Source organism: Metopolophium dirhodum, chromosome 7 (assembly GCF_019925205.1).
Source record: "Metopolophium dirhodum isolate CAU chromosome 7, ASM1992520v1, whole genome shotgun sequence".
NCBI lineage: Eukaryota > Metazoa > Arthropoda > Insecta > Hemiptera > Aphididae > Metopolophium > Metopolophium dirhodum.
Window position 1 is genome coordinate 33,732,343 of NC_083566.1, and position 26,406 is coordinate 33,758,748.

At 30.3% G+C, this 26,406-nt stretch overlaps 1 protein-coding gene across 1 annotated transcript; it reads right to left on the reverse strand.

Annotated features, from left to right (window-relative positions):
- Nucleotides 1–643: 643 nt before the first annotated feature.
- LOC132949410 (uncharacterized) lies at nucleotides 644–12,777 on the reverse strand. Its single transcript, XM_061020285.1, has 8 exons — nucleotides 12,608–12,777; nucleotides 10,953–11,129; nucleotides 8,358–8,560; nucleotides 3,609–3,741; nucleotides 3,289–3,425; nucleotides 3,095–3,226; nucleotides 984–1,052; nucleotides 644–918 (listed from the first exon to the last, which is right to left on the reverse strand). Exons 1-8 carry the CDS (start codon nucleotides 12,687–12,689, stop codon nucleotides 754–756), a joined length of 1,098 nt encoding a protein of 365 aa, XP_060876268.1. The 5' UTR covers nucleotides 12,690–12,777; the 3' UTR covers nucleotides 644–753.
- Between the last annotated feature and the right edge of the window lie 13,629 nt (nucleotides 12,778–26,406).

Here is a 26,406-nt window from a genome sequence, read left to right on the forward strand (position 1 = left end):
CGACTACCGAGGCAATTGCAATCCGGCACCTCATTTAACTCGCCCATCATTTAGTTTCCAATCCTCTATATATTAGTCTGTGAGGGATGGCCACAACTGATAAGAAGTGGTTAATGATAAGAAGTGATTATTAATGAGAAGGCGTCTTCACTGTTAAGGACGAGGTACTGATTAGCATTGTTACTGATGAGGATGAGGATGACGATGAAGATGGCGATGTGGATGATGATGAGGTTTGAGGACGGAAGAGGCTTCAGAAATGTCTTTTTTATCCTATTATTAAAATAATATAATTTAAATTTCTTAATCAATTATTATAATATAATAATAATATAAATTATTATAATTGAATTAACTTATAACAACAATTGTCTTTGAAATGCCACAATATTTTTACACTAATCTAGATATGATATGTAAGTACCTATTATTTGTTACTTAATCATCGTTACCATCGCGGTGTAGGTTTTCCAGATAAGTCAATATTTTTTCGCTGAAACTAGTTACGACCACTATAAGACTATGTGATTGACACAGATTGTATACTTTTAATAAGAATAAAAAATTCAAGTAGGTACTTACAGTTAATAGTTTTTGGATTACAACAAAATTAAAAAATCGATCTTAGCATCAAGTAATCAAGTAATCAGAAAAAGACACAATTTATTAATTTATAGTATATTTGTGCCTAATTACAGCTTTCGACAATAACAATATTAAGTATTAACTATAGTATTTATTAGACTAAATAGGCTAATTATATGCTTTGCAAGTTACTGGATTAGTTGCATTATTATATCCATCCAATAACATATAAAACGTTATGTACTTATTATCACATCCACATTTATTATCACGATCGACTAAATCTATATCTCTTCCTATGAATCCTTTTGAATATTTTTTGGCAAACTTACCCTATAAAATATATAAACAAATTTAAATAACTTTTATGATAGGTATTATAGACTACAAAGTATTACTTTTTCATGCAATATGTCCAGGTTATCGCCACACCATTTTCCTTTGTAACTGTCGTAGTTTTCACAAAACTGTAAACATTTATAAAAACAATTTAAATAATATGAAGTCTATAAATAAAATTGATAGTTTTAAATATAAGAATTCAACTAATGTAAAAAAAATTACATACTAAAAATGTATACTCAATCACAAACTATCTAAATCATTGAATGGGTAGGTATATTTTATATATACAGAAATTGCTGCTAAGACATTTTTAAATCTGGCGCTGGAAAAATTGTGTTTAGTTCCGAGCCCGTTAAATTACTAAATTTACACGGGGGATAAGGGATTGTGAGATACTCAAACTCGTCTTTTAAACATCACCACATTTAAACAAAAACACCAAAGCAACAAGACTTTTTACAAACCCTTATCAAGAAACCTTATCACCGACGTCATACTTATGACACTTATTATCACCTCCTCATACTTTTTAATTATTACCAACTCTAGACGTGCGACACCTATAAGCCTATAATATAAAAAATCAGACCTCCGTAAACTATACTCACCATTTGCGAATTACACAGGCAGCTAGTAATTGAATAAGATGTAAATATATTTATAAAATTAGACTTCAAATTATAATCATAGATTCATCAAGTGGTTGCAGAATAGTCCCATTAATTGCATATTTAAAATGAATTAGGGATTTAAGATGTGTAAAAGCCATATGACTATAAAAATCATATCTACTGTCCATTGAGACATCGAGTCAAGGCTGTAACAGAAAAAACTCCCTGGACCCCCCCCCCCCCCCTAGGTATAGCCTTGAATTGAGTTACTCATACTATTATACACAAAATACACATTTATATTTTATATAATGATGACCAGTCAGTGTAGTAGATTTTAAGAAAGACATTTAAAGAAATGAGAGAGAGAAGGTGTGGTTAGTCAATCTGACCATTTAATAATTTGGATAAAAAAGTAAGGTTAGAAGCACGCCTACGATCAGCTAGTGAATCTAGTTTGAGATACTCGCGTACTGGTAAATAATTATGAGAAGGACATTCAGTACATGACTGGCATATTTTAAAAATTTATTTTGAACTCGCTCAAGCAATATTGCGTTTTGAGCAGTATTAGGATCCCAAATGACAAAGCCGTATTCAAGGATAGGCCTAACAAGCGATCATTACAGTTCGTTAAGAGGAGAAGCTAATTTAAACTCCGTTGTTAATTGTTATGCGCATAAAACCTAAGATTTTAAGTAATTTGCAGCCGACACGCTCAATGTGTAAATTTGGGCTAAGCGTAGTGCAGAGAAGAAAACCAAGATCAGTGACAGATTTATCAAATGATTGCAATATAGCCCCATTAATTGCATATTTAAAATTAATTGGGGATTTAAGATGTGCAAAAGTCGCATGATGACATTTAGCAATATTGAAATCCAATCCTAGATTGTTGGCCCATGCAACAATAGCATTCAGTTCATCTTGTAGGATAAGAAACTCGTTTACAGAGTCGATACGATAGAACACTTTTACATCATCCACAAACGCTAGGAGCCGTGCTTGCTTTAATGAATGGTTAATACTATTTAAAAATATAGAAAACAGTAGTGGGGAGAGGTGGCCACCTTGAGGGACACCAGATAAAATGGGGAGTATATCAGAAGAGACTCCATGAATTTTAACAAATTGTTTCCTGCCATCAATAAAAGAACTAAACCACGATAAAAGTGGTTCACCGAAACCAATTGCTTGCAAGACATATTGCAATATATGGTGATCTACACGGTTAAAAGCTTTGCATAAGTCATTGAAGATGACATTAACTTGCGAATGAGCTTTAAAAGCTTCAAATATATAATTAAAAAAGACTGCATGACAAGTAGTTGTCGAACGACCAAACCGGAAACCATGCTGTTCCTCCATTAACAATCTGTTGAAGCTTGGTTGAATATTATTAAGTTCGAATAATTTGGAAATGTGGGGAAGAATAGAGATTGGCCTGTAGTTGGAGACTAGAGATTTCAAAATCGGTACACACCGATAAACACTATAATACGATCTCTATAATTATTTTAAATGATGAATATTTTAAATTTAAATGTTTATACCTTGCCATACGATAATTCACAATGCTTAAAATTTAGTGTTTCTTCAGTTTTCGGTATAGGGCTTATTAAAAATTCAAAATAAACTTTTTCTCTTGCAATGGTGGATTGGCTTAAAGCAGTTGCAAATTTATTCTGAAAATAACGTAATATTTTTAAAATTAATTTTTGACTTATGTGTTTGATACTTATCTTACTAATGTCATAACGTCTGGATCTGTTGAACCAAGGGGAGTAACTCCATTATTTAAGAATTTATCAGTACAGTTATTGAAAGTAGCAAATTCAATTACATAGAAATCCATGACGTCATTTATCATACAAAAATCAAACCCTAATACGCAAAATATAACATATAATAATAGATTTATATTTTATTGGTTGTATGATAAAGATTAAAGATATAACTGTTATATCTCAAAAATAACATAAATTATAAATTAAAACATAATAATGGTGCTACTATAGATATAACCAATCTTACTTTTACTAATTTTATTTTAATTTATCCACTTACAAGTTGAATTGAGCTCCTTATTTACACTTTGTATAAAAGTTCTAGCACTCAAATAAAACCCAATTTCCAAATTTGGATTTTTAGTTTTAATAGCTGTTACATAGGCGGTAAATTTCTCGTAAAAGTCACCTTTCTAAAGATGAATTAATTATTATCAAATAAGTATGAAATCATAATACATAATTACGAAATTGTAAAATTATTTTTTTAAATGTAAATTTATCAATGTGTGTATTAATTATTTATTTTTAATGACAGTAAATAAGTACATTATAGTTATTTTGTAAATTATTACATTTGTTCCTAAGTATATATGTTACAGCTAAATTGTTGAATTCCGTTATTTTATGAAATAACTAGGTAGTTCATGAATTATCTACGAATGTTAGTTTAAGTATAAAATAATACATGAAAATTGTACTTTAACTAGTTATTTCATAGAATATCTAGTTATTCTATACAATTTCAGTTTGATATCCGTTAAAGTATAAAATACATTAAAATTTAAAATATATATTATAATATTTTATTTTACTGAATTAATTATAATTATTATTAATTTATTTGTACATGTAAGGCTATTATGGCATTTAGAGTTACACAATACCTCTTTTTTTCTAAAAACACATCGCTTTGTGTCACATTTTTTGGTAAAAGTGCACTTTAAAAAACCCTGACCAGTTCCCAGTGACTGCGCAGTTGCCCCAGATCTTAATGTAATACTCTCATTTGGAACAGCTTCTACAGCTAACAAATTTTCTGAACATACTGTGAACTGGGATCGAGAGTATAGTTGTTTTAACACTCCTGTAATTATAATGTGTAGGTAGCTATCAAATAAATAAAAAATAAAAATAACTTATATTATTTAAATTTATCTTGCCATATATTTATATACACTTTTTGGTTTTAATAAACGGTTTTTAACACTAATACAAAACTTATCTTTCATTAAATCGAATTCATTCATTGTGAACAATATTACTAATACTTAAAATAATAGTGTAGAGACAGACGAACCAACAGCGAACACGTGTGACTGTAAAACTATTACTAAACTTTAAACCTGTATAATACATGTACCAAATACCAACAATTAAAATCTTATAATAACACGATAAACGTATATTGCGGTCGCCGACAAAAAGGACGTCAATCTTATCTGATTTAATATGTTATATTAAATTGTTGAAAATGTTGAAAATGTAAGAACTATATTTATTTATCATAATATTTTGTTATTTACAATTTGACATATTAACAAAGTGATGCCAGGGAATGCATAAAATAACTAGGTAGTTAAAGCATAAATTACATACATTACCTACAAGATTTAGTTATTTTATAAATTACCTAGTTATTTCATAAGCTAACTGATTCAACACTTTCACTGTAACATATAATATATATATATATTTATGAATAATAGAATTACAAGGTAAAAGGACGAAATCACAATACAATTTTTGGAACAGGTCCAACGTGTGAATTACCAACTCATTGTTGCACGTACTGTTAACCTAGACTTAGATACTGAGAAAACTGAAATATAAATAATTAAAATATTTACGGCCAATACAAACACCTTTTTATAAAATAAAAATTGATAACATAATTTCTACATCTGACAGGTATATTTAATTCATGTATCAGGGAAGGGAATTTCCCAAAGCAATGGTGGTGAGATCAGTTAATACTCTTCTGATTAGGCAAGAAGTCTAAAAGGATTCCTTCTTCGTGCAGACCACTGTGTCAGCCGATTAATGTTGGGGAAATAATGGACAGTATTAGTATTAGTATTATTATTTATATGTTAAATAGACATATAAAATACATTTGGAGCATTTCTGGACAGACAGTTTTTCAGTTTGTCAGTGATGTTTGCTGAGCAGCTTAAGTAGTTGGACCAAAAACAATATAGAACAATGTTGGAATCAGAAACAAATTAGCTAGCTTTCAGTAGTTGTCTGATGATGAACTAACCCAGGAGGAAATATATATAAGACAGTGTCGAGAAGTAGAACTGAACAATCTAAAACATTTATTGTAAGCCGAAGTCTGAAATTAAGAAGTAGAGCTTATTTCACTTATTGTAAGTCAATGTCACATTGTGACCGCTGATGTCGATAAAAAATGATATGGTACAAGATGTAGTAAATCAAATCCAATTCCTTTTCGTGTTTGCGATAAAAAAAAAAAAACATTAATTCCTCTTATATCATAGACACAGATCGCAGGAGACTAAGTGGGCTTAAGCACCACCACCCCCCCCCCCTCCCAACATATAAACTGTTTTTTTTATTGGAGCCCCCCTTTTCACCTTGATGTTAAAAATGTTAGCCCTCCTCAAACATTTTAATGGATTTGGGCCTATGATATTATTTCATATCGATTAATCATAATTTCACTTAGGTACCCATTAAATAGTTTGGGTAATATTTTCTGTCGTTATTGGTAGGACACCTATGTTTTAAGAATAGTAGGTAAGTACCTGGGTACACCTGTATCGCCTTCCATCTGACCCTTTAAAAATCACTTACCCAAATGCATTATGATAAATTTCCCAAACCCATTGCTTTTTTGCAAAATAGATCAAATGAAAACTCAGATATATTTTATTATTATTGTAACTAGGGCTCGGATGATATTGCACTAAGAATGTTATGAAATTGATTGCATTATTGCTATGAAAAAAACCCAAAATTGCACTTAAAAATTGCAATAAAAAAATTGTTTTTTCCCAAAAATATAAAAAAAAATACAAAAAAATTATTAAGTCATATTATAAATGTATAATGTAATTTTATTAATAATTATTATATAGGTTTAAACGGTATTTACCTTAAACATTATTGCACTGTACTATAAACGTTTTCTTCAGATTCCAAAAAAGTTTTAAAAAAATACGAAATAATCTGTAGTTGAAGAATTAACGAAATACAGTGCGATACTAAATCATAATATTACATGCATTTTCCCCAACTATTATGCAACAATCAAGTCGTTAGTCTTATCTTGTTATTGACTGCAAGCCTAAAAACACTTCCCGTAGTCCGTAGCCATATTATAGCGTAATGACTAATGACCTATATCAATCTATATCAACAAATCAAATGGTTTTTCCAGTTACTGCCGACGACGTCGGTCAACCAGTCGTCACAAAAGTGAAATCACAAAAAAAATACATACAATTATATTAAAAATGACGACAATCAACAAAATTGTAATAAAATTGAATAAAGGTCAAAAATTGCGAAATGTTTCACTTAAAACTTTTAGATATTACTTTGTACTTGTTTGAAACAAATTTATAATCTACTTAGCAACGAATCCGAACAATAAAAAAAAAATTGCAAATGCAACAACAACCTAGCCCTAATTCTAACTAATTAGTCAGGGAAATATTGTTGAACATTACGAAAATCGATTTAATAATAGTTAATAGATTAGATATAATAATAGATATTAAAATAGATTTAATAATAGTTCACGTAAAACTATCAATAATCTATATATGCTAAGGAAGGCAATTCCGGTCAAAAAAGGTCACCTACCTAAATGTGGGAGGTGATTCGAGTGTCACCAAGGGGCGTCACCGTTTTCGGCCAAAATGTACCATTCCCTTTTCGGCCAGTGTCACTTTTCGGCCAAAACTTACCGTTCCCTTTTCGGCCAAAACATACTGTTCCATTTACAACTATAACAACTGAACTTAACAATTTTTTTATTTAATTAAACATATTCATAAACTAATATTTTATTATCATAATTATTATTTTTTATTATTTAATTGATCTTCAGTCCGGCAACTAAGGCCATTAGCTGTTTTTGTTTTGTAGATTTTTATGTCGGTTGGGGGAGGAACACCGTTGGTGTTAGTTTTGGCAGAATTTTTGATTTGGGCACCTGTAGGTTAGGTTATCTGCCATGTCCGGGTGGGGGATGGCGGCACTAGTTCTCCGGGCACCGTGACTTTCTGAAGAAAAATGCCGCTCATGACCGATGATCGAACCCGGGTCGGCTGCGTCGCTTAGTCCGCTCGGCCACTCTGTCCCCCATAATTATTATTATATACCTTCTTATTACCTATATGTATTATATGCATTTATAATAATTTTTATTCGATCAATGTATTATGTAAGTAATAACATTGATTGTAAATACTAATATATTATAATCAATTGTAATAATAATATGTTATAACAATTTATTGCCAATTGTTTTATTTTTTTCAGTTTTTTTACAGTTGTAGGTAATAATGTTTAAAAAAAATCACATTTTTTGATACAATCATATTTAATTAAATATGAAAATTGGTAAGTTCAGTTGATATAATTGTAAATTAAAAATTTTAAAGACAACTGTAGTAACTGGCCGAAAAGGGAACGGTAAGTTTTGGCCGAAAAGTGACACTGGCCGAAAAGGGAAGGGTATACATTCAAGCAGAAAAGGGGGCCGCCCTCACCAAGTACCTATAAGTTAGTGCGCTTGAAAAGTCTACGGCAACAAAATGAAAAATATTTTTTTTGCATATTTATTTGTGCCATATTAATAAACTCACTCACCCCTCTCATTGAGTTTAGTCTAAATGACTACTGAATCCTAAATACTAAATCAAATATTTTTTTAAAAATATATCAGTTTTCTCATTGGTAATAAAGTCTGTGATTCTAATAAATTCTAATAAATCTATTATAAATTTACATTTAGTAGGTATACTTATATATAATTGTCTATAATATACTGTACTTTAGATAAAACAGGATTTTCCATTCCATCCAAAATCAACCCCTTTACAGCATATTTACCAACAAATTCTTGTACTTTTTGTGCTTCTAATTGGAAATCTCCGATAAAGAGTGCGTTTGACCAATCTTCTAAAGTTCGATGTTTATAAAATAAGTACACATTGTGAGTATCATGCTCAAAATCTACAAGTGATTTTAAGTTATCTGTAAAAAAAATATACTTTTAATTACCTTGGATCATAATTTGATTGTTTATTTTTCTATTAGTTTACCGTTGGAACAAGTTACACTTATTTTTGCTTAAAACTAATGACACTATATTACTGTGTTTTATACTATCTAATTATTCTAATTATATTACATCATGAAATTATATATATATATATTTAAATGATGAATAACGATTAAAGTTGTTATATTGTTTTACTTCAAAAATATATTTATGATGATTTGAAACTTTTACTTATAAATTATAATATTAAATTGTATATTGGTACCCAATGCCTTTTCAAAACATTCTGACTCAGTTTACACCATAATTTCCTATTTCATTCCACGGTTTGTTTGTGGGTCCTGTCAATTTTTTGTAAATTATACAACCTTTATATGAAGCTGTATGTGCACCAGAGTATTGTGCACATCTAGCGGGGAGGGGGATGGAGCTACGATGTTTGGTGCACTTCAGTTAAGTGATCATCTTCGCATTTAACACACGTGGGTTGTTGACTGCAGTAGTTGCGCGAATGGTTAGAAGCTTGACATGTGTACCATTGGGGCGGACTATTGCATTTTGCATGTGATTATTCAATTACCACTGCCGTGGTGGTGTCAAGCAGAGTTTTAATCTCGAGGATTTCTTTGTTGTTTTTTTTTAAATCCAGTTCTATGTGGAACAGTTGTAAAGGGCGATGGTTCTTTTTGATATTTACTACGCGCGTGCCGAGTGTGCTAGTTCGGCGACGGTGTCTGAAAAATCTGTTGTGATTGTAGAGTGACGGACATTTCTGAGTACTACCTTGTACTGGCATCTGCAGTGCGGCCGGAAGGAGTGAAATTTTGCATCAGTTTCGATTAAGTAATCAATGATCATATTGTATTTTTTATGCGGTTTTTGGGCCGCACTATAACAAATTACGGTGTAGACTTAAATTAAATATTATTCGTACCAGCTTTGAGTGATATTAGTTTATTGTTGAATATTGAGAAATTGGTGACGTTATTTATGTAGATTGCCTGAATTCGAGTAGGCTTATGCGTGTTACGTCAGTTTGAGGTTGCTCATAGTCGACTGAGTTATTGTTAGTTAGAAATACCTTGGTTTCGATCTCACTGTCTGCATTGGTTAGTTTCACGTATCAATTTGGTGACGTAAATGACTTGATTTTTTTTCCTTTTGTTGTGAAGTGCTAGAGAGCGAGGACAGATGCGTTTTGGTTTTTTTGATGGTGATGATCGAGGCGGCGCCATATAAGGCCTACTCGATGCGTGGTGCAACCTTAACGTAGTTAATTACGTAGGTAATATGCGAAATGGTTTGCGTGATTATTTCGACGTTGGAGATGACGGAGCGTAATTAGCACATGTGTGCCCGTGGTGGTAGTTGAGCGGGACGTAACAAATCACTAACATTTCAAGTAATTACGATTACGACTACGAGTTACGACAGCTTGTTTTCAATCAATTTATATAAAGCAAAGGAGCGGCTGTAGACAATTATAGCGCTATATATAGCGCAACACGTTTTATAAATTATGCTCTGGACAATAATAAAAAAGCTCTGGCGATTTTCGTAGATTTGGCCAAAGTATTTGTGTAAGCAATAATACAATATGGACTATTAATTTGGGGAGGTCTCTCAGATATTGCACTGAAACCATTGTTAATACATCAAAGACAAATTTATAGTTCGTATATGTTTACATAAATCCACTCTCGAAGGTTCAACTTTTACTAATTTCAAATTATTTAATGTATTACCAGTAGATCTACTATTCAAAAAAATTGCTATCTTATGGGTAGTAAATAACTCCAATAACTGGTTTAATCTAAATAAAAGAGAAACAGTAGCTTATGATGCAAAAGTTAGTTATTTAAAAAAATCATTTGGTCAAAAATTCGTGGACTACCTTGGTCCAACCTATTTTAATTCTATGCCTAGAATTACAAAAAAAAACATTGTAAAATTTTTAATGCCAAAACATTAGTTGTAAAATGGTTGTTTATGTCTTTAAATCAATGATTATTTATATCTGTAAATGAAAACTCTGTTATCTGTTTTCTTTTTTTTTCTCTTAAAAACCTAATCTATAAGAAATAATTTAATGTATTGTATTGTTTATAATAAGTATGTAATCACCTAAAAATTATCATGGTCGTCTTATACTATGAATATTCTTAGTTTAAATCATCACTTATTACAATTAAATAATAAAAATACAACTGAATTACTTAAAAGGTAACTTAGACTACAAATGTACCGCTACAAAACTAGATAATCAAAATTTTATTTTTAGTATACCTAATTTATTATAAAAATTATAATGTGATATAAATAAAACTAGGTACCTACTAATATTAATAATAAATTTGTTATTACCTAAATCTTCTGGAATCCATCTATACACGATTTCATAATCTGTATTACATATAACTCCATCAAAAATAAAAGATTTGCACTCTTTTGGAAGTTTTTTTATCTTCACTACATCCTTGTGACATACATCATCATTGCTATCAAAATTACCTGAATACCTACATGATGAATCACCAAGATCTAAAAATAAAATAAAAATATTTAGTTTTATACTTTTATACAAACGAAATCAAGCTGGGAAAAATCGACTATAATAATTTCAGCTATTCATACCAACAATTTGAAAATAAGGAAATAATAAATTTATAGAATTAGAGGTTGCACATTGACCTATACCACAGATTTCTATAGTACACTATATTTAGATCAAGCTAATTAGGTAATAATCAGTTCAGTTTCAACACTCGTAGGTGAAGGTTGTGTATTTATCTTATTAATCCTATAATCTTATCTTCATATTATTATGTCATGCGTTAGTTGTAAAATGTTTATTTTCTATACTTGATAACATTTTCAAAATATTTTGACGCGTGTTTTGAGGTGTTAGTGAAAATTTTTCATTTTCAAATTTTTCTATAGGTAAATGTCAATTAAATTTTATTTTTTAGGTCAAAAAACTTGAAAATTTAATACAAGGCTCCTCAAAAATTGTGACAATATATCTTTTTAAAAATATTAAAAATTCATAATCCAAATTTTTTATAAACAACAATATTATGGTGAAATGATACACATTAAACATTCAAGTTTTTTATACGTGATGATCATCGTTATTAGTTATATAGGAACCTTTTGGGTATTTAAATAATAGATTTGTTAGCAATTTAATAATGCAATTGTGTACATATAAAAACACATTTAGGAAAAATAAATAATTACTATATATTGTGTTTTTTATAATAATTATTTTTTTTATTATTATTTATTTATTATTATTCCCATAATCATTATTCATTGTGCCAATTATTTTCATTAGCCTTGTGATTTATATTGGTATACCTTAGTGTGGTCAGATTGAATTAAAAGAAATCTGGGACAATAAATTTTAACTTGACCTAATCGTCCTATCTAACCATAACTACTTAATATTTTTATCGTAACATTTTTTATTAATTTTTTTTTTTTCTTGATCTTGAGCCCGGCAGCTGAGGCCATTAGCTATTTTTAGTTTTTACTGTAGGTTATTAAGTCGGTAGGGGGAGGAATACGTATGTGTTTAGTTTGGCAGAATTTTTGAGTGGGCACCCGCAGGTGTCTGCCATGCCCGGATGGGGGATGGCGACACTTGTTCTCCGGACACCGTGACTTGTCCGAAGAAAAATGCCGCCCATGGTCTAGGAATCGAACTCGGGTCGACTGCGTCGCAGCCGACGCCTTAGTCCGCTCGGCCACTCCGTCCCCCTTATTAAAATTATAGAAATAGAAAACATACTTTTATTCTCAACAAAAAATAATTTTAAATACAGTTTACATCTTCAGCTGTCAGAAATCCTTCAAATTTATACATTTTATAATATGTGAAACGTATAAGCTTTAGACGTACCTATCTATCAAAAAAATTACTAATCAAAAAAAAAGTCAAAAAGAAATGACTTAAATATAGACATTTTGCCAGATCGAAATATTAGAAATATAATTTTGGTTATTTTTATATTTACCACCAATTGCTGCAGTTAGGTTGACCAAAATTAATAGATGTAATAAAACAATACAAATTTTAACCACAACTAAACTATTCATTTTATTGTTTAAATGTAAACTACAATATTATGGTGAAATGAAACACAATAAACATTCAAGTTGTTTATACGTGATGATCATCGTTATTAGTTATATAGGAACCTTTTGGGTATTTAAATAATAGATTTGTTAGCAATTTAATAATGCAATTGTGTACATATAAAAACACATTTAGGAAAAATAAATAATGACTATATATTTTGTTGTGTTATAATATTTTTTTTGATGTATCATTTATTTATTATTATTCCCATAATCATTATTCATTGTGTCGCTTATTGTCACTAGCCTTGTGGTTATACTGGTATACCTTAGTGTGGTGAGATTAATTAAAATAAATCCGAAACAATAAATTTTAACTTGACCTAATCATCCTATCTAATCATAACTACTTAACATTTTTGTCTTAACATTTTTTATTAAAATTATAGAAATAGAAAACATACTTTTATTTTCAACAAAAACTAATACTAAATACAGTTTACACATTTGTGTACTTTATAGTTGCATATAGATAACATTTTTAGTAGAAACACACACTGCCATGATTTTGTGCTCCATACTCATATATTTATAAGCTTGGTCTCGTCCGCTGCGTAGTCGCAGGAGCCGCCTGTGATTGTCTGCGATTGGTTATTACACGATGACAGCTGAAGATAAAGCTTAAAAATTTTACCTATTATGTTTACTAGCCACCTTCTTTTCCGTTTCTCATTATCGAATTGATCCAAATTGATATAAATCCGTTATCACTATCTGGTATTTTCCACATAAATCGATATGTTTTTGATCAGTACATATCTTTGTAATATTTTTCATTTTTTTCCCCCAGTAAATCATATTTTGTGTTGTACTCCTTTCACGAAAAATATGTTACAAGTTTATATTCAGCCCCTATAATCCTAGTAGGTCCTACATTTTCGTAATATAATCCCTTGCCATTTCCATAAGGCGTATATTTAAAGTGTTCTGATGTATTTATTTCGTCAGATTTGACTAGACAACCAATCATCATCACCAATCTAAAAGTATAAAATTATATTTATATTAAACTAACTACCTTATTTATTATTATCTTATATATATTTTTTTAAAAACCACCTATCATAATCTAGTATATCCCTTGGATCGTATAAAAGTTTCATATAATTTTTTAGTCGTTTACATAATGTATCTACTGACGTCACTGAATCTGATGACAAATCGTACATGATTTTAGTAATAATTTCTATAATTTTAGTTATTTCGAGAATTTGTGAAAGGTTCTTCAATGATTTTATTTGCAGTATTGATATGACCTACAAAACACCTCGGTGTGTTTTCCGGCCCTATAGTATATGTTTCATGTAATTCTTGTTGGAGTGCCATTTCAAGTTCCAAAATGAATTCCCTTTGTCTGTCCCTAAAATTAAAATTTATCTATATTTTTTTTTATTATTATTTTTTTTTTTTGTTTTGTTTTAAAGAATATTTAGAAAATATGTTTAATTCTTATGAAGTGCTATTAATGAATAGCATCTTCTTCAAGCCATGTCCAATGCCCTAAAATTGTATTGCCCCTCCATTGTGCTTATTGTAATTATATTTTTATACAGATTGTACAAATAAAAAAACAAATATGACGAATGTTTAATTCTACATTGTTTGTGTTACGTTTCCTATTTAGTTTTATTCTTAAAATTAAATTAATAATTTACATGTTAATTAAGTATATATATATTTACTATACATTTTTTTAATCGGCTTGTACATCATTATAATATTTTTAGATTCTGAGCGAAGTGATGAATGTATTGATTTTACAATGATTTGTGTTTTTTTTTTTTTTTTTTCATTTTTTTTTCATTTTTTTATTTTTGTGTCTATCATCACCTTTTAGGACAGTAAAAGAGCTTGGATTTCCTTCAACAGTAACTTTTCTAATAGGAAAGTAAATCTATTTGGTACTTTGGGGGTCAAAAGTAAAAATTTCCCAGTAGTTTTCAAAAGCGACGTGAAAAACAAAAGAAAAATTAAGGAAAAACGGGAATTTTTACGCAAAATCTGTTTTTGAGAAAATCGATTTTGGTTTTTGGTGTAACTCTAAAACAAATGACCGTAGGGACATGAAATTTTGACTGAATGTTTATATTAGCATTTTCTATACACCATAAAATTAATTTGAAAATATTTTGACTCTTTTTGAGCTGTTTACGGACATTGTCAGTCTTCAATTTTTTTAGTTTTTTTTTTCTATAAATATCAATAAAATTTTATCTGTTGAGTAAAAAAGCTTGAAAATTTAATAAAAGGCTCCTAAGTTATTGTTTCAAAGGCAGATGAAAAAAATTAAAAATCCTTAGTCACAGTTTTTATTTATAAGCATTTAAAGTTCAAATTTTGACAAAATACGGAAAAATCACGAAAATTAGATTTTATTTAATGTGCGTGATGCATAACAAATTGGCAAATCTTTACCTATTTCACCTTGAGATAATATGGCTCCGAGCGCCTTGTTGCTCGCGTCCGTAATTAATAAGAAGGTCTTTGTAAAATCAGGATATTTAAGTATTGGTTCGGAGCATAACGCTGTTTTCAAAGTATCGAATGATTTGTGACACTCGTTACTCCATACGAATTTAGTGTCCTTTTTTAAAAGATTAGTTAATGGTTTTGCTGTACAAAAAATGAATGAACTTCCTGTAATAACCGCTTAATCCTAAAAACGACTTTATGTTTTTTACTGTTGTTGGTTCTGGGAATTCTACTACTGAATTTCATTTACGCTCATCTGGTTTTATCCCGTCTTTCGTAATGACATGACCTAGGTATATACATTCTCTTTTTAAGAAATTCCACTCGTCTGGTTGTAATTTCAAATTGCTAGTTCTATTAGTTTTTCGTTATGATCATACAAATTTTTCCCGTATACGATTATGTCGTCTAAATATACTGAGCATTTAATTCCTATTAACCCTGCTAAAGCTGAATTCATAACTCTTTAGAAAGTCCCGGGACTCGTCTTCATTCCCTGAATCATTCGTTTAAAATGCTAGTGACCTTGGTTAGTCGAAAAGGCTGTTAACTCCCGTGAGCCATTGTCCATCTTGACTTGATAAAAGCCATTCGAAAAGTCTAAAACACTGAATAACTGGCTGTTTTATAGCTGATCTAGTATTTTTGTAATATTTGGCAAAGGGCGAAATTCATTTATGGTAACCTCATTAAGTGCCCTAAAATCTACCACTACTCTGAATTTTTGTTTACCTGAATTATCCATTTTCTTTTGTACTAATAGCAAAGGGGAATTCCAGGGACTCAATAATTCCATTTTCTTCCATTTTTTTAATTTGCGAGTTTATTTTGTCTTGTTGTGCGTGAGGTAATCTATAAGGTCTACGATATATGGGTGGTTGGTCTTGCTTTGATTTAATAGAGTGTGTACCCGCGTTTGTAAAAGTTAAAATATCTCCTTCCATGTGAAATATATTATTGTATCGTTCACATATCTCATAAATATATTGTTTTTCAGTTTCGTCCATGTGTTCAGTTACTATTATTTGTTTTAGTAGTGCTATACGTTCATTGTGATTGTTTTTTGTTTCAACTGTATATCTTTTGTATTCAGTATTGTAAAGTATTTTGTTTAAATCGGTTTTAGTTATAGTCTTTATTTCTTCTGATATATTCATCATGCTAACTATTGCCCTACCGTTGTTAACGATGGATACTGTATTACTACAAAACAGATCCTTTACTAATTGTTGTTTGTGTATTAGAATATTTTTATTTTCAACTAATGGGTCGGCAATCAATATTCCTATAATAGTTTCAGTTCGTGGTTTTAATTTGATAGAACTAGTTTCTTCTACGATCTCCTTAATTACTGCTGGTGAATGGGAGGTCGTCTGGATAATCAACTTGTTATTCGCTACGTCTACTATTACATTATTAGTTGAGAGAAATTCGTTTCCTAGAATACCGTCCTTTGAAATTCTGCACTGATATTTTTTTCGTTTAATTCTATCGGTATTATTAATTTCCCTATGGTTTGAATGAGGTCCTCGTTTATTCCACGTAAATTTATTTTTTGTGTTTCGTCTACTTCTAAATCTTCGCGCAAGCAATTTATTTTGAGTATGTTTACCTGACTACCTTCACGCATCCCCACCACATTCCTTTCAAGGTTGCTTACCGTCGGTATTTGTCGAACGACGTTGTTATAATATACAGAGCGGTTACTGATGTAATCTTGTTTATTACATGTTTTATGGTAGTTTTAATAATGAAAAAGTAATAATCAAAATAAATTATACTTATTTCATAAAAATAACTCTTAACATTTGTGGTTAATTACTTGAGCCGCTGTATACAGTAAGCGGAAGCCATATGGTGGGGAAAAATTGGCCTCGTGACGTCGGAGCTAATTCATTTCGATGCGCATGGCGGTCGCACTCTCTCGTGGAATGGAGTATAGAATTCAGAATTTGAATTTATGCCTAAAAATGCACAATAACCGACAAAAAATCTGGATATGGCCTTGACTGAGAATATGTTTACAAGAAAATATTGAATTGTATAAACTAGTTTAAAAGACTAAAAAATGTAGTAAAATAATATAAATTAATTTTGCGTATCTAATGTGTATATTCCATTTTTAATAATTAGGAATCGCTGTAATAATTCGGAAACTATTTTTAATTTTGTAAGTAGCCCAGGTATTTTTTGTATATTTGAAATTTATTTTTATTCGTTTAATTGCGTCAGAAAAATGTGAATGTTTGTTATAGTTATTATCTAACACATAAACACCAAAAGTTTACTATACTCTATTCCACAAGAGAATAGACCTATTCCGCGTCACCCTTGTTATAAACTAGCAATTGGATTAATTGCTTAGCTTATAAGTTGCAGGTAGCAAGACCGTTGGTAGTGGATTTCTTAGGTAGGTTGATAAATAATTAGACTTTGTTGTTAATTATGTGTGCTCGGCCATCTGATCGTAGATCGTCACCCCCTTTCTTATTGTATGTGAATCTCCTCGTGTATGACTAATCATTGATTACTTTCTTAACATGTTTAGGTGAAGTTGTTCATCCCCATTAGAATGCGATCTCAAGGTTGCCTTGCTTTCTTGTTGTATACATACAGCGTATTTTAATTAGATTTATGACAATGATTTAAATTACATATTATTCTTTATCTAATCTTTTATGTTGTCTAATATACCTTAAGGCGAAACGATCACAATAATATAGTATGTATATTATTGGGTTCGTTACACCCAGCAGGTATCGAAACCGGTTCGCTCAGGTTGTCACAGTAGAAACAATATGCGTAGGGCCATGGCCCGTTCTCTCGTGGAATACCAAACAGAGACATAGAGTATAGAAGTACCGATTATGAACTGAACTTTATTGATGCTCCAGAAAGCACACATAATCATAGTTATAATTTACTATACGTAGTCACGTAAATAAAATACGATACATGCTCACGCAACTAGTCATTTGAATCAGTGTTGCTTTCCCGCCCAATGAGCTCAACCTTCGGTCTGCAATTTCGAGTTCTGGGCTTCGAACATTCGAGTATTGATTAAGAGAATGTCAGCGCACTATTTGTTTTCTTTCTCTCCCATGTGAAACATAGTTAATTTACGTTTAGCAGAAGCAACCATTATTAAAAGTTATTACTTTTAATATTTGAGTGAATTCACCTATTATCAAACTTAAAGTTATAATCATTATCTGTGTCCCTACGTTTGCTGTTTAATGCTATTTTAATTTTTTTAATAAATTATGAGCGTGGAGCAAGTAATTATTACAATTTAAAAACGCTTTTAAAATGTGTAAAAATTAAAACATCGTAAAATAGTCAGGTAAGGGCACAGGTAATATTCTGAGCTTAAAGTTTGATAATGGGTGGATTCACTCTAATATTAAAAGTAACAACACGGGTTGGTTCTGCTAAACATAAACTTGGTATGTTTTGCGGGGGTCAGAGAGAGAAAACAAATGGCGTGCCGATATCTTCTTATAGTATACAGTTCAATTATTGTATTCCTACATAACTTACGTACACGCGTGCTGCCGCTAAAATTAGCGTACATGCTGACTTTACATTGGGTACCTGTATTCTGTCTGGCGGGAGAATCCGACTCGCTCAAGCATTCAAATGAACGTGGTCTGATGCACTACCTCGAGGCGTAAATTCTCTCACCACACGGTACCTTAAGAGGACGCCGCAACCACATATGTTGTGTCCGTCTTACAAGTGCGTAACATAGCAAATTGAACGCTCGGAAGAATACGTGTAACTCCGTTAGTTTAAAAATTAGAGTGAATTGATCTCTTATAAAATGTATAGGTAAGATTATTGTCTAAGCAATCTCATGGACTTTTTATTATATTTTAATTTCAAAGCGAGTTATGAGTACCAATTTTAAAATTGTAAATTGTTTGTACACCTTAATATACTCATATAGTGTGAATACCATATGGAGTTCAACAGACAGCATTCGCGCTGGTAATGTGTTGGGAATGCGGCAATGTGCAGGATTAGTTTTGGTTACCTAGTTACCTAGTTACGTTCTCTCGACGGACCGAGTATAACAGACTGTGGCCACATGACGTCTATATAATATATGATACATCAACTGTCGGTCTGGGTTAATCAATAGTCAACCTCATACTCAGTCAACGGTAACCTGATGTTCATCATCTTCAGTGCGGTGCGTCCATCCAGGTTTTTATTTTAGTGATTAATGGAATGTAAAAAAAATATCCTGATAATAACTATGTTTTATAAAATACCTAAGCAAAAATTTCCGACTATATAAAATATACCTACCCAACCTGAGATTTACAATTTCTATGAATAAGTACAATTTTGGGTGCGCAATTTACTTAAACCAATTTTTAGGGGTTTATTATCTCAACAGCAGTCCTCAAGCTTCAAATAATTATTTTTAGAATTTGGTTGAATCCATGTAGTTTATTAAATACTTTCAATATTGGATTTTAACAATTTATTTAATTAAAATATTTTGTATACATTTTTACAATATTGTGAAAATTCTGGTTATAAATATCGATGGTGTGCCGATAATCAACAAACATTTTTGATAAGGTAATATACTTTGTAGTGTTTGATATGATGAAAAAATTGTATTTAAAATTTTTATTTATTTCATAGGGTGTGTTTGCCAAACAATATGCAAACGGGTTCATAGCAAGATAAATAGATTTAGTCAATCGTGATCTAAAACGCAAATGTGATGATGATAAGTATGTGATGTTTCATATGGTATATTTGTAGGATTTAAAGGACTGAAAATATTGACTTGCGATCAAATAGATGGCAGCTGAATAGTTTTAATAATTATTATTAGCTATTTAATTATTCACTTAATAAAAAAAATGTACAAAATTAAAAAGTTGTTTCAAAATATTAAAATTATAATATTTTTATATTTCTTCATAATTTATGTTAAGCCAAGTTAACTAATGTTATATTTTGTGTACCTATTAACAATATTGTCCATCCTAGATAAATTTCTGTGGGCAATTTCGGACCAAATATTAGAAAATTGTTTTCAAAACATCAGTTGAGAATACAACCTATTCCAGCATATTATCTACATCTGAATCAGTTGTTAACAGTGTAAAAATACACCCCGCATAGGGGAACACATCAGTTACGCAAATGCTAACGTGGTGTCCATGTTTCTTAGGAGCTGCTCCTATACTACCTAAGTTATGAATAGAAAGTTGATCATAGAGGTTACCATTGTAGAAAATTATAAACAACTACCCTAGAGAAATCACGCATCTAGAGGATAGAGAAAATTGGAAAATCAAATAAACATGGAAAACGGAAAAACAGAGAGATTAAAATAGCCAAGCCCGGATTAAGGGGGGGGGGGGACAGAAGGACCACTACATGGTGATAATAAAATAATCACTAGTATGTTTGATACGATCCAAGGATTTCAGGTAAAATTAAGAATATTAAAGTGTGATACAATAAACAAAAATTTCAAAAGTTTTCCTAACCTTAAAAAATTTATTTCAAAATTGGAAATTTTCAAAAAACGCGTTACTCAGTTTATAGAATTTGAAGAAACCATGAAAACTATTTTTTATCCAGACACATTCTCATTTCTAACTTAAAAGTGTTTGAATGGTTGCATTTGGATGATTTTGAAAGCTTGTCGATTTTCAGTCGAGTACCATACGGAAAGAAAAATGTGTTATACTCAGAAATGAATTAGAAGAGATTCGGCGTGATGGGGCAATAGACAAATTTATCATAAACATAGGAAACAAGATTTTGAAAGTGTGGAATGCAATTCTACAAGATTATTCCAGTTTAAAAATAGAAGCTTTGGCTGTTTTGTATATTTTTTTTCAACTTATTCATGTAAGTCACTATTTTCAGAAATTAATTTTATAAAATATGATTTAAGAAACCGACTAACTAATGAATGCAGTGCCACATGTACTTTATTAAAAGTTACTAATTATAAACCAAATATCAAAGAATTGGCATCAAGTATTTAAAAAAAAAAAAGGTAGATAAGTGTATGTCGCTCTGCTGTACAGTAGGTTACAAGTGAGTCACTGTAATGGATGGTGTTAAATTTGAATTCAATGATATAATATCATTGTATAAGAAAAACGATTCTGAGCGAAAACGGTCAGTCAGCCTATGATATTACCAAGTATATTTGATGATATCATTGTGAATAAAGTAATTTATATATAACCTATTTACGTGGAGCCTTGTTTTAAATTTTAATTCTTAGCCATAAAAGTTAAACATTTTATACATTTTTAACTACAAAATAATTAATAAATTATAAATTTGATAAATGTTGTCAAAATTTGAACGTAAAAAAAAACACATCATTGTAAAATCAATACATTCAGAATCTAAAATGTACAAAAAAAACAAAAGAGATTGATTCATATTTTGCTACTAAATTCTCAAAATACAAAAATCTACTTCAAATTGTTATTAAAAATGCACGTAGGTATACTACACTATCAAAATGAAATCATACAAGCAAATTCAAATACTAAATCTACATGGCGTATTATAAATGAATCTATTGATAATGATAATAAACCTAAGATTCCGATTGCCTCGCTTGATGATAAAGTAGTTGAAGACAAATTTGAAATTTGTAATATTCTAAATGATTATTTTACCAATGTTGGTGAGAATATATTAAAAAATATTTTTAAAAAAAGTTATCATAAATTAGATTGGAAATATTTAAATAACAATTGTCACGTATAGATGAATCATTATTTCTAAATCCTTAATTTTTCTTTTGTTTTTCACGTCGCTTTTGAAAACTACTAAGAAATTTTTACTTTTGACCACCTAAAGTATCAACTAGATTCACTTTCCTATCAGAAAAGTTACTGTTGAAGAAAATCCAAGCACTTTTACTGTCCTAAAAGATGATGACAGACACAAAAATTTAAAAAAAATTTAAAAATTTAAAAAAAACACATCATTGTAAAATCAATACATTCATCGCTTCGCTCAGAATCTAAAACACATTAAGAAAATAAATAATATTAACAAAGTAATGTTTTATAATATTATGTTCCTATAAACTTACCTTTTTTATATTAATACAATTATTATACAATGCAATTTCGATAATTTTTTTTTAACAATATTGAATATAATATATATATATATATATATTATATATATGTATATACAATGTATATGTAATATTCTTCGTGGTAAGCTCGAAAAAAAGGTAAGTTTTGGCACGTAGCGTTTAATTTTAATTTTAATAATTTACCACCTTTATTATAGGCTATATTGCTATAATACATATCGATGTATACGGTTTATTAACCGGTGTTTTAAAGCTTTTGGTTTCGGTTCCGGTTACGATGTTAAAATATGAAAAAACTATGTTTTAACAGGTTTTTCAGAAAACTGGTTAAACCAGTTTCGATTCCCGCTATTTTTTATAGTTGCTTAAAATGTTTAAATATAACACGGTCTAAACAGCAAGTTAGTACAAAATAATATGCTAAATATTTACAAAACAAATTTGTGTAATATATTTAATTGTATTTTGTGATAAATAACTTTCCAAAATTATATCTATTCGTATATTATATAGTATAATTAAAAAATGATATGACCAACTATATTCAATCCATGGCAAGTTGTTGGTTCTATACCTAGCATTCCTTTTTCAGTTTTATTTGCAAGCAGAGTGATTCGTGGTTACCTATTTCCCTACTTTTGTCATTAACTAGCCAACTTTGAACAAAAGCACGGTATAAATACGTTTAATTTAAGTAAGTACCTAATATTTTATCTTTTAAATGTATAAAATAATTTTAAATAAAAACAAACAAATAAATATTCATCGATATAATTAAGATCATACTTAATTTAGTTGATGTATTTATAACAAAGTATTTAGTTAAACAAATTAAAAATCACGCAATCACTCACCATGTGGATCAATATAGAAATACCATTATTGTTTTATAAAAAATAACAATATTTTAATATTTTCAAAAATATTGTGCTGCTAGTATACGATATATATTATTGTATATATAATATAAACCACAAGGCAAGTGACAATGAACAAAACAATAAATTATGGAATTAATTATTAGAATAATAAATAGTCATTGTTTATAATTCCCAATCTATATTTATGACATTTATGTACACAACTGCGAGCGATTGTCAAATTTGTTATTCAAATACCAAAAAGGCAGGTACCTTATATATCACTAATAACGACCTGCCTTTTTGTTCTTTGAATAATAATTTCACAATCGCTGGCAGTTGTGTACACAAATACACATTAGGAATTATAAATAATGACTATTTGTAGAAAAATGTATGTTCCTGCGAACGGCTTTGTAAAGTATTTTTTGTCAAAAGGGGCTTAAAGGGCCCATATGAAATTTCAGCCCCGGGGCCCAATAGGTTCTTAATCCAGCCTTGTGTATTAGTAATTAGTATTAGTATAACTGTATAAGTATTCATATTGTAGTGATCCCTCATCATCGTTTATTACATTTAAGTTCTACGCCGTGCAGACGATTGGTATTGGTGATGTTGACCCGGTCGTGACGAAGGAGAGGTTAAAAGAGTCAAGAGAGTCATTTTCGAGGTTCGCGAATCGATGCAAGTTTGGGCGTTGTTATTATTTGATACCTGGCGATAATCTAATCGTAATGGTATATGATGCTCATTATAATAATATAGAAAAAAAGACTCCGTTGGTTTACAATATTTTAAATTATTATTATTATAGGAGACTTAAGTTCAAATTATTATGAAGCTTTGGCCACCCAATTATAGTTTACATAGTTACATATTTTTGTTAGTTTTTAGTGTTATTAAAATATAATTTATCTAATATTTTTTTTTAAAATAAATCTTTATTTCTATAAACTAGTTAAAAATAAATAATAATTCTAATTGAAACAACCATTTTTTTAAAGAAAAAAATTTAAATAATGAACAATTACAACGAGGTCGCCAAACGTACTGATTAATTCAGTGATTTCAGTCACATTATACGGTGCATAAAACTATATCGACAACACCGATAACGATTGTTAATGTTGATTATTATTATTATAATATATTAATGGAAACACACGAACAGGGATAAAAATAGACAGGAGAAATTAAATTTACTATTTTTATTTTTATTTGGCTTTATTTTGACAGTGCCCGATGGTTTATTGAAATCTACTGGGGTAGAACAATATGCTCTTTCATATAATACCATAGAATTAATTACTGCTATAGCAGTACTGACATTTTTTCGACGGTTTTCGTATTACTGCTATAACAGTAATATTTGAAAGTGTCCCCCGACATCAATTTTTGAAATTACTGCTATAGCAGTACTGTCCACCAACGTGTTAATTAACAGTATTTAAAACGAATTTTATGTTACTTCGGTTTTTAAATGGAAAGAGCTTATTTTGACACCTAAAACTGCGTTATACTATATTTTATTTAAATACCGATATTTACGTTGATAGAAAAAAATTTGGAAAAGTTACTTTTTTCGAACTTAGGTTTGGGCGACATACTTGTTGATGGCTTTTTTAATACAAATTTTACTTTTTTTGGAATTTTGTAGTGGAAGGACTTCCGAACGAAATTTAAAACTAAGCTACTACTCTGTTCAAAATAAGACCGGACCTCGGCGGCCGAGTTGTGCGCATGGGCGTGGCTTATTTCTGCGGCTCGGCCTGACACGTGATCTATGGTGGGGGAGGTGCCTGACCGTCGCGAACGAAAACTGGTCGCCGCCGAGGTCCGGTCTTATTTTGAACAGAGTATAGATAGTTTACGGCACCGTCGAGTAACAATTCCGCCCAAAAAAATGTTCAAAAATGTTTCTTCTAACTAGGAAAGTGATTGAAAACAGTTTTTAAAACGACGATAAACATGTACATTTGGTCAATAATACAAGATAGACATTGGCTCAAATAGGGGGGGGGGGCTTGGGGGACTTAGTCCCCCCAAATGTCGGTCAAGTCCCCCCAGTTCAAAATCTAGTAATTTTTATATTCTGTGATACTAAACAATATGGCTATGGAGAGGGGGGCTTGAGTCCCCCCAAAAAATGTAGTCAATTTGCGCCTATGAAGATAGATAATAATATTGCAGGACCACGTACCCAGATGCTCAAATGACTCAATAGTCAATATACATACACTTGTGAACGCATTAGTTTATTTTGAGTGGCGGTAATATATAGACGTGTTTACTGCCGTGGAAGATGTGTCTTGAGACATTTTACTAAGATATTGGTTGTTGTGTATGTTTAGTTAAGTCTTAATATAGGTATGATGATTTGATTTGAATGTAATCCATTCTACTATCGATGAGTATAGGTTGTACGAAACGTTAACAGCTGATATCACGGTGCGCTAGTGGTTTTTTTGTATAGTAGCTGGTATGCCGTAGCAGCTGTAACATGAGCATTGAGCACTGTAGTGATCGCCGTGAAGGACACGTTGAACACTAATACAATAATTATTTAACGACGTCGCACGTTCGTTGTTGTCTTGAGTCGTTGTTGTTGAGAAAGATAGGTAAATAATTATAAACACTCTTTAGACTTTTTAAATATGACAATAATAATATAACACTTTATTATTACAAGTTTCAAATACGAAATAACTATAAGCACTGTCGTAAGCTTGATAGACCTACTCTGACTGTCTTCTAACTTCTAATGGTATAGGCGCTCTACCCGTATTTATGCGGGTTCTAACAATGACGTATTGGTGGCGTGGTATCTATATTTTAATATTACTTCCCTGTAGTAATGTCGAATTGCATTATTATGGGACTAGGTAAAACAACTTGTTGTTTTCACCTCTGATCCACGCTTCCCGTTATTTAGGCACATTTTACATTGCATATTACTACCTACGTCCTACATTACCCATTATAAATTATACTAAATGTATAATTTATTCTACGTGATATTGTTTAATATCATATTATAGCTGTGGGTATTAATACATCCCTAATATTGTTGAATCGCACTATTTTGTGACTCGGTAAAACAACTTGTTGTGCTTATATTAATACCTATATTTTCACTCATAAATTATACTCTATACTATATGTATAATTTATTATTTTACTTATTTTATTTAAAATAATATAATAGCTTTTGGGTTTACAACAGCACCCAGCATCA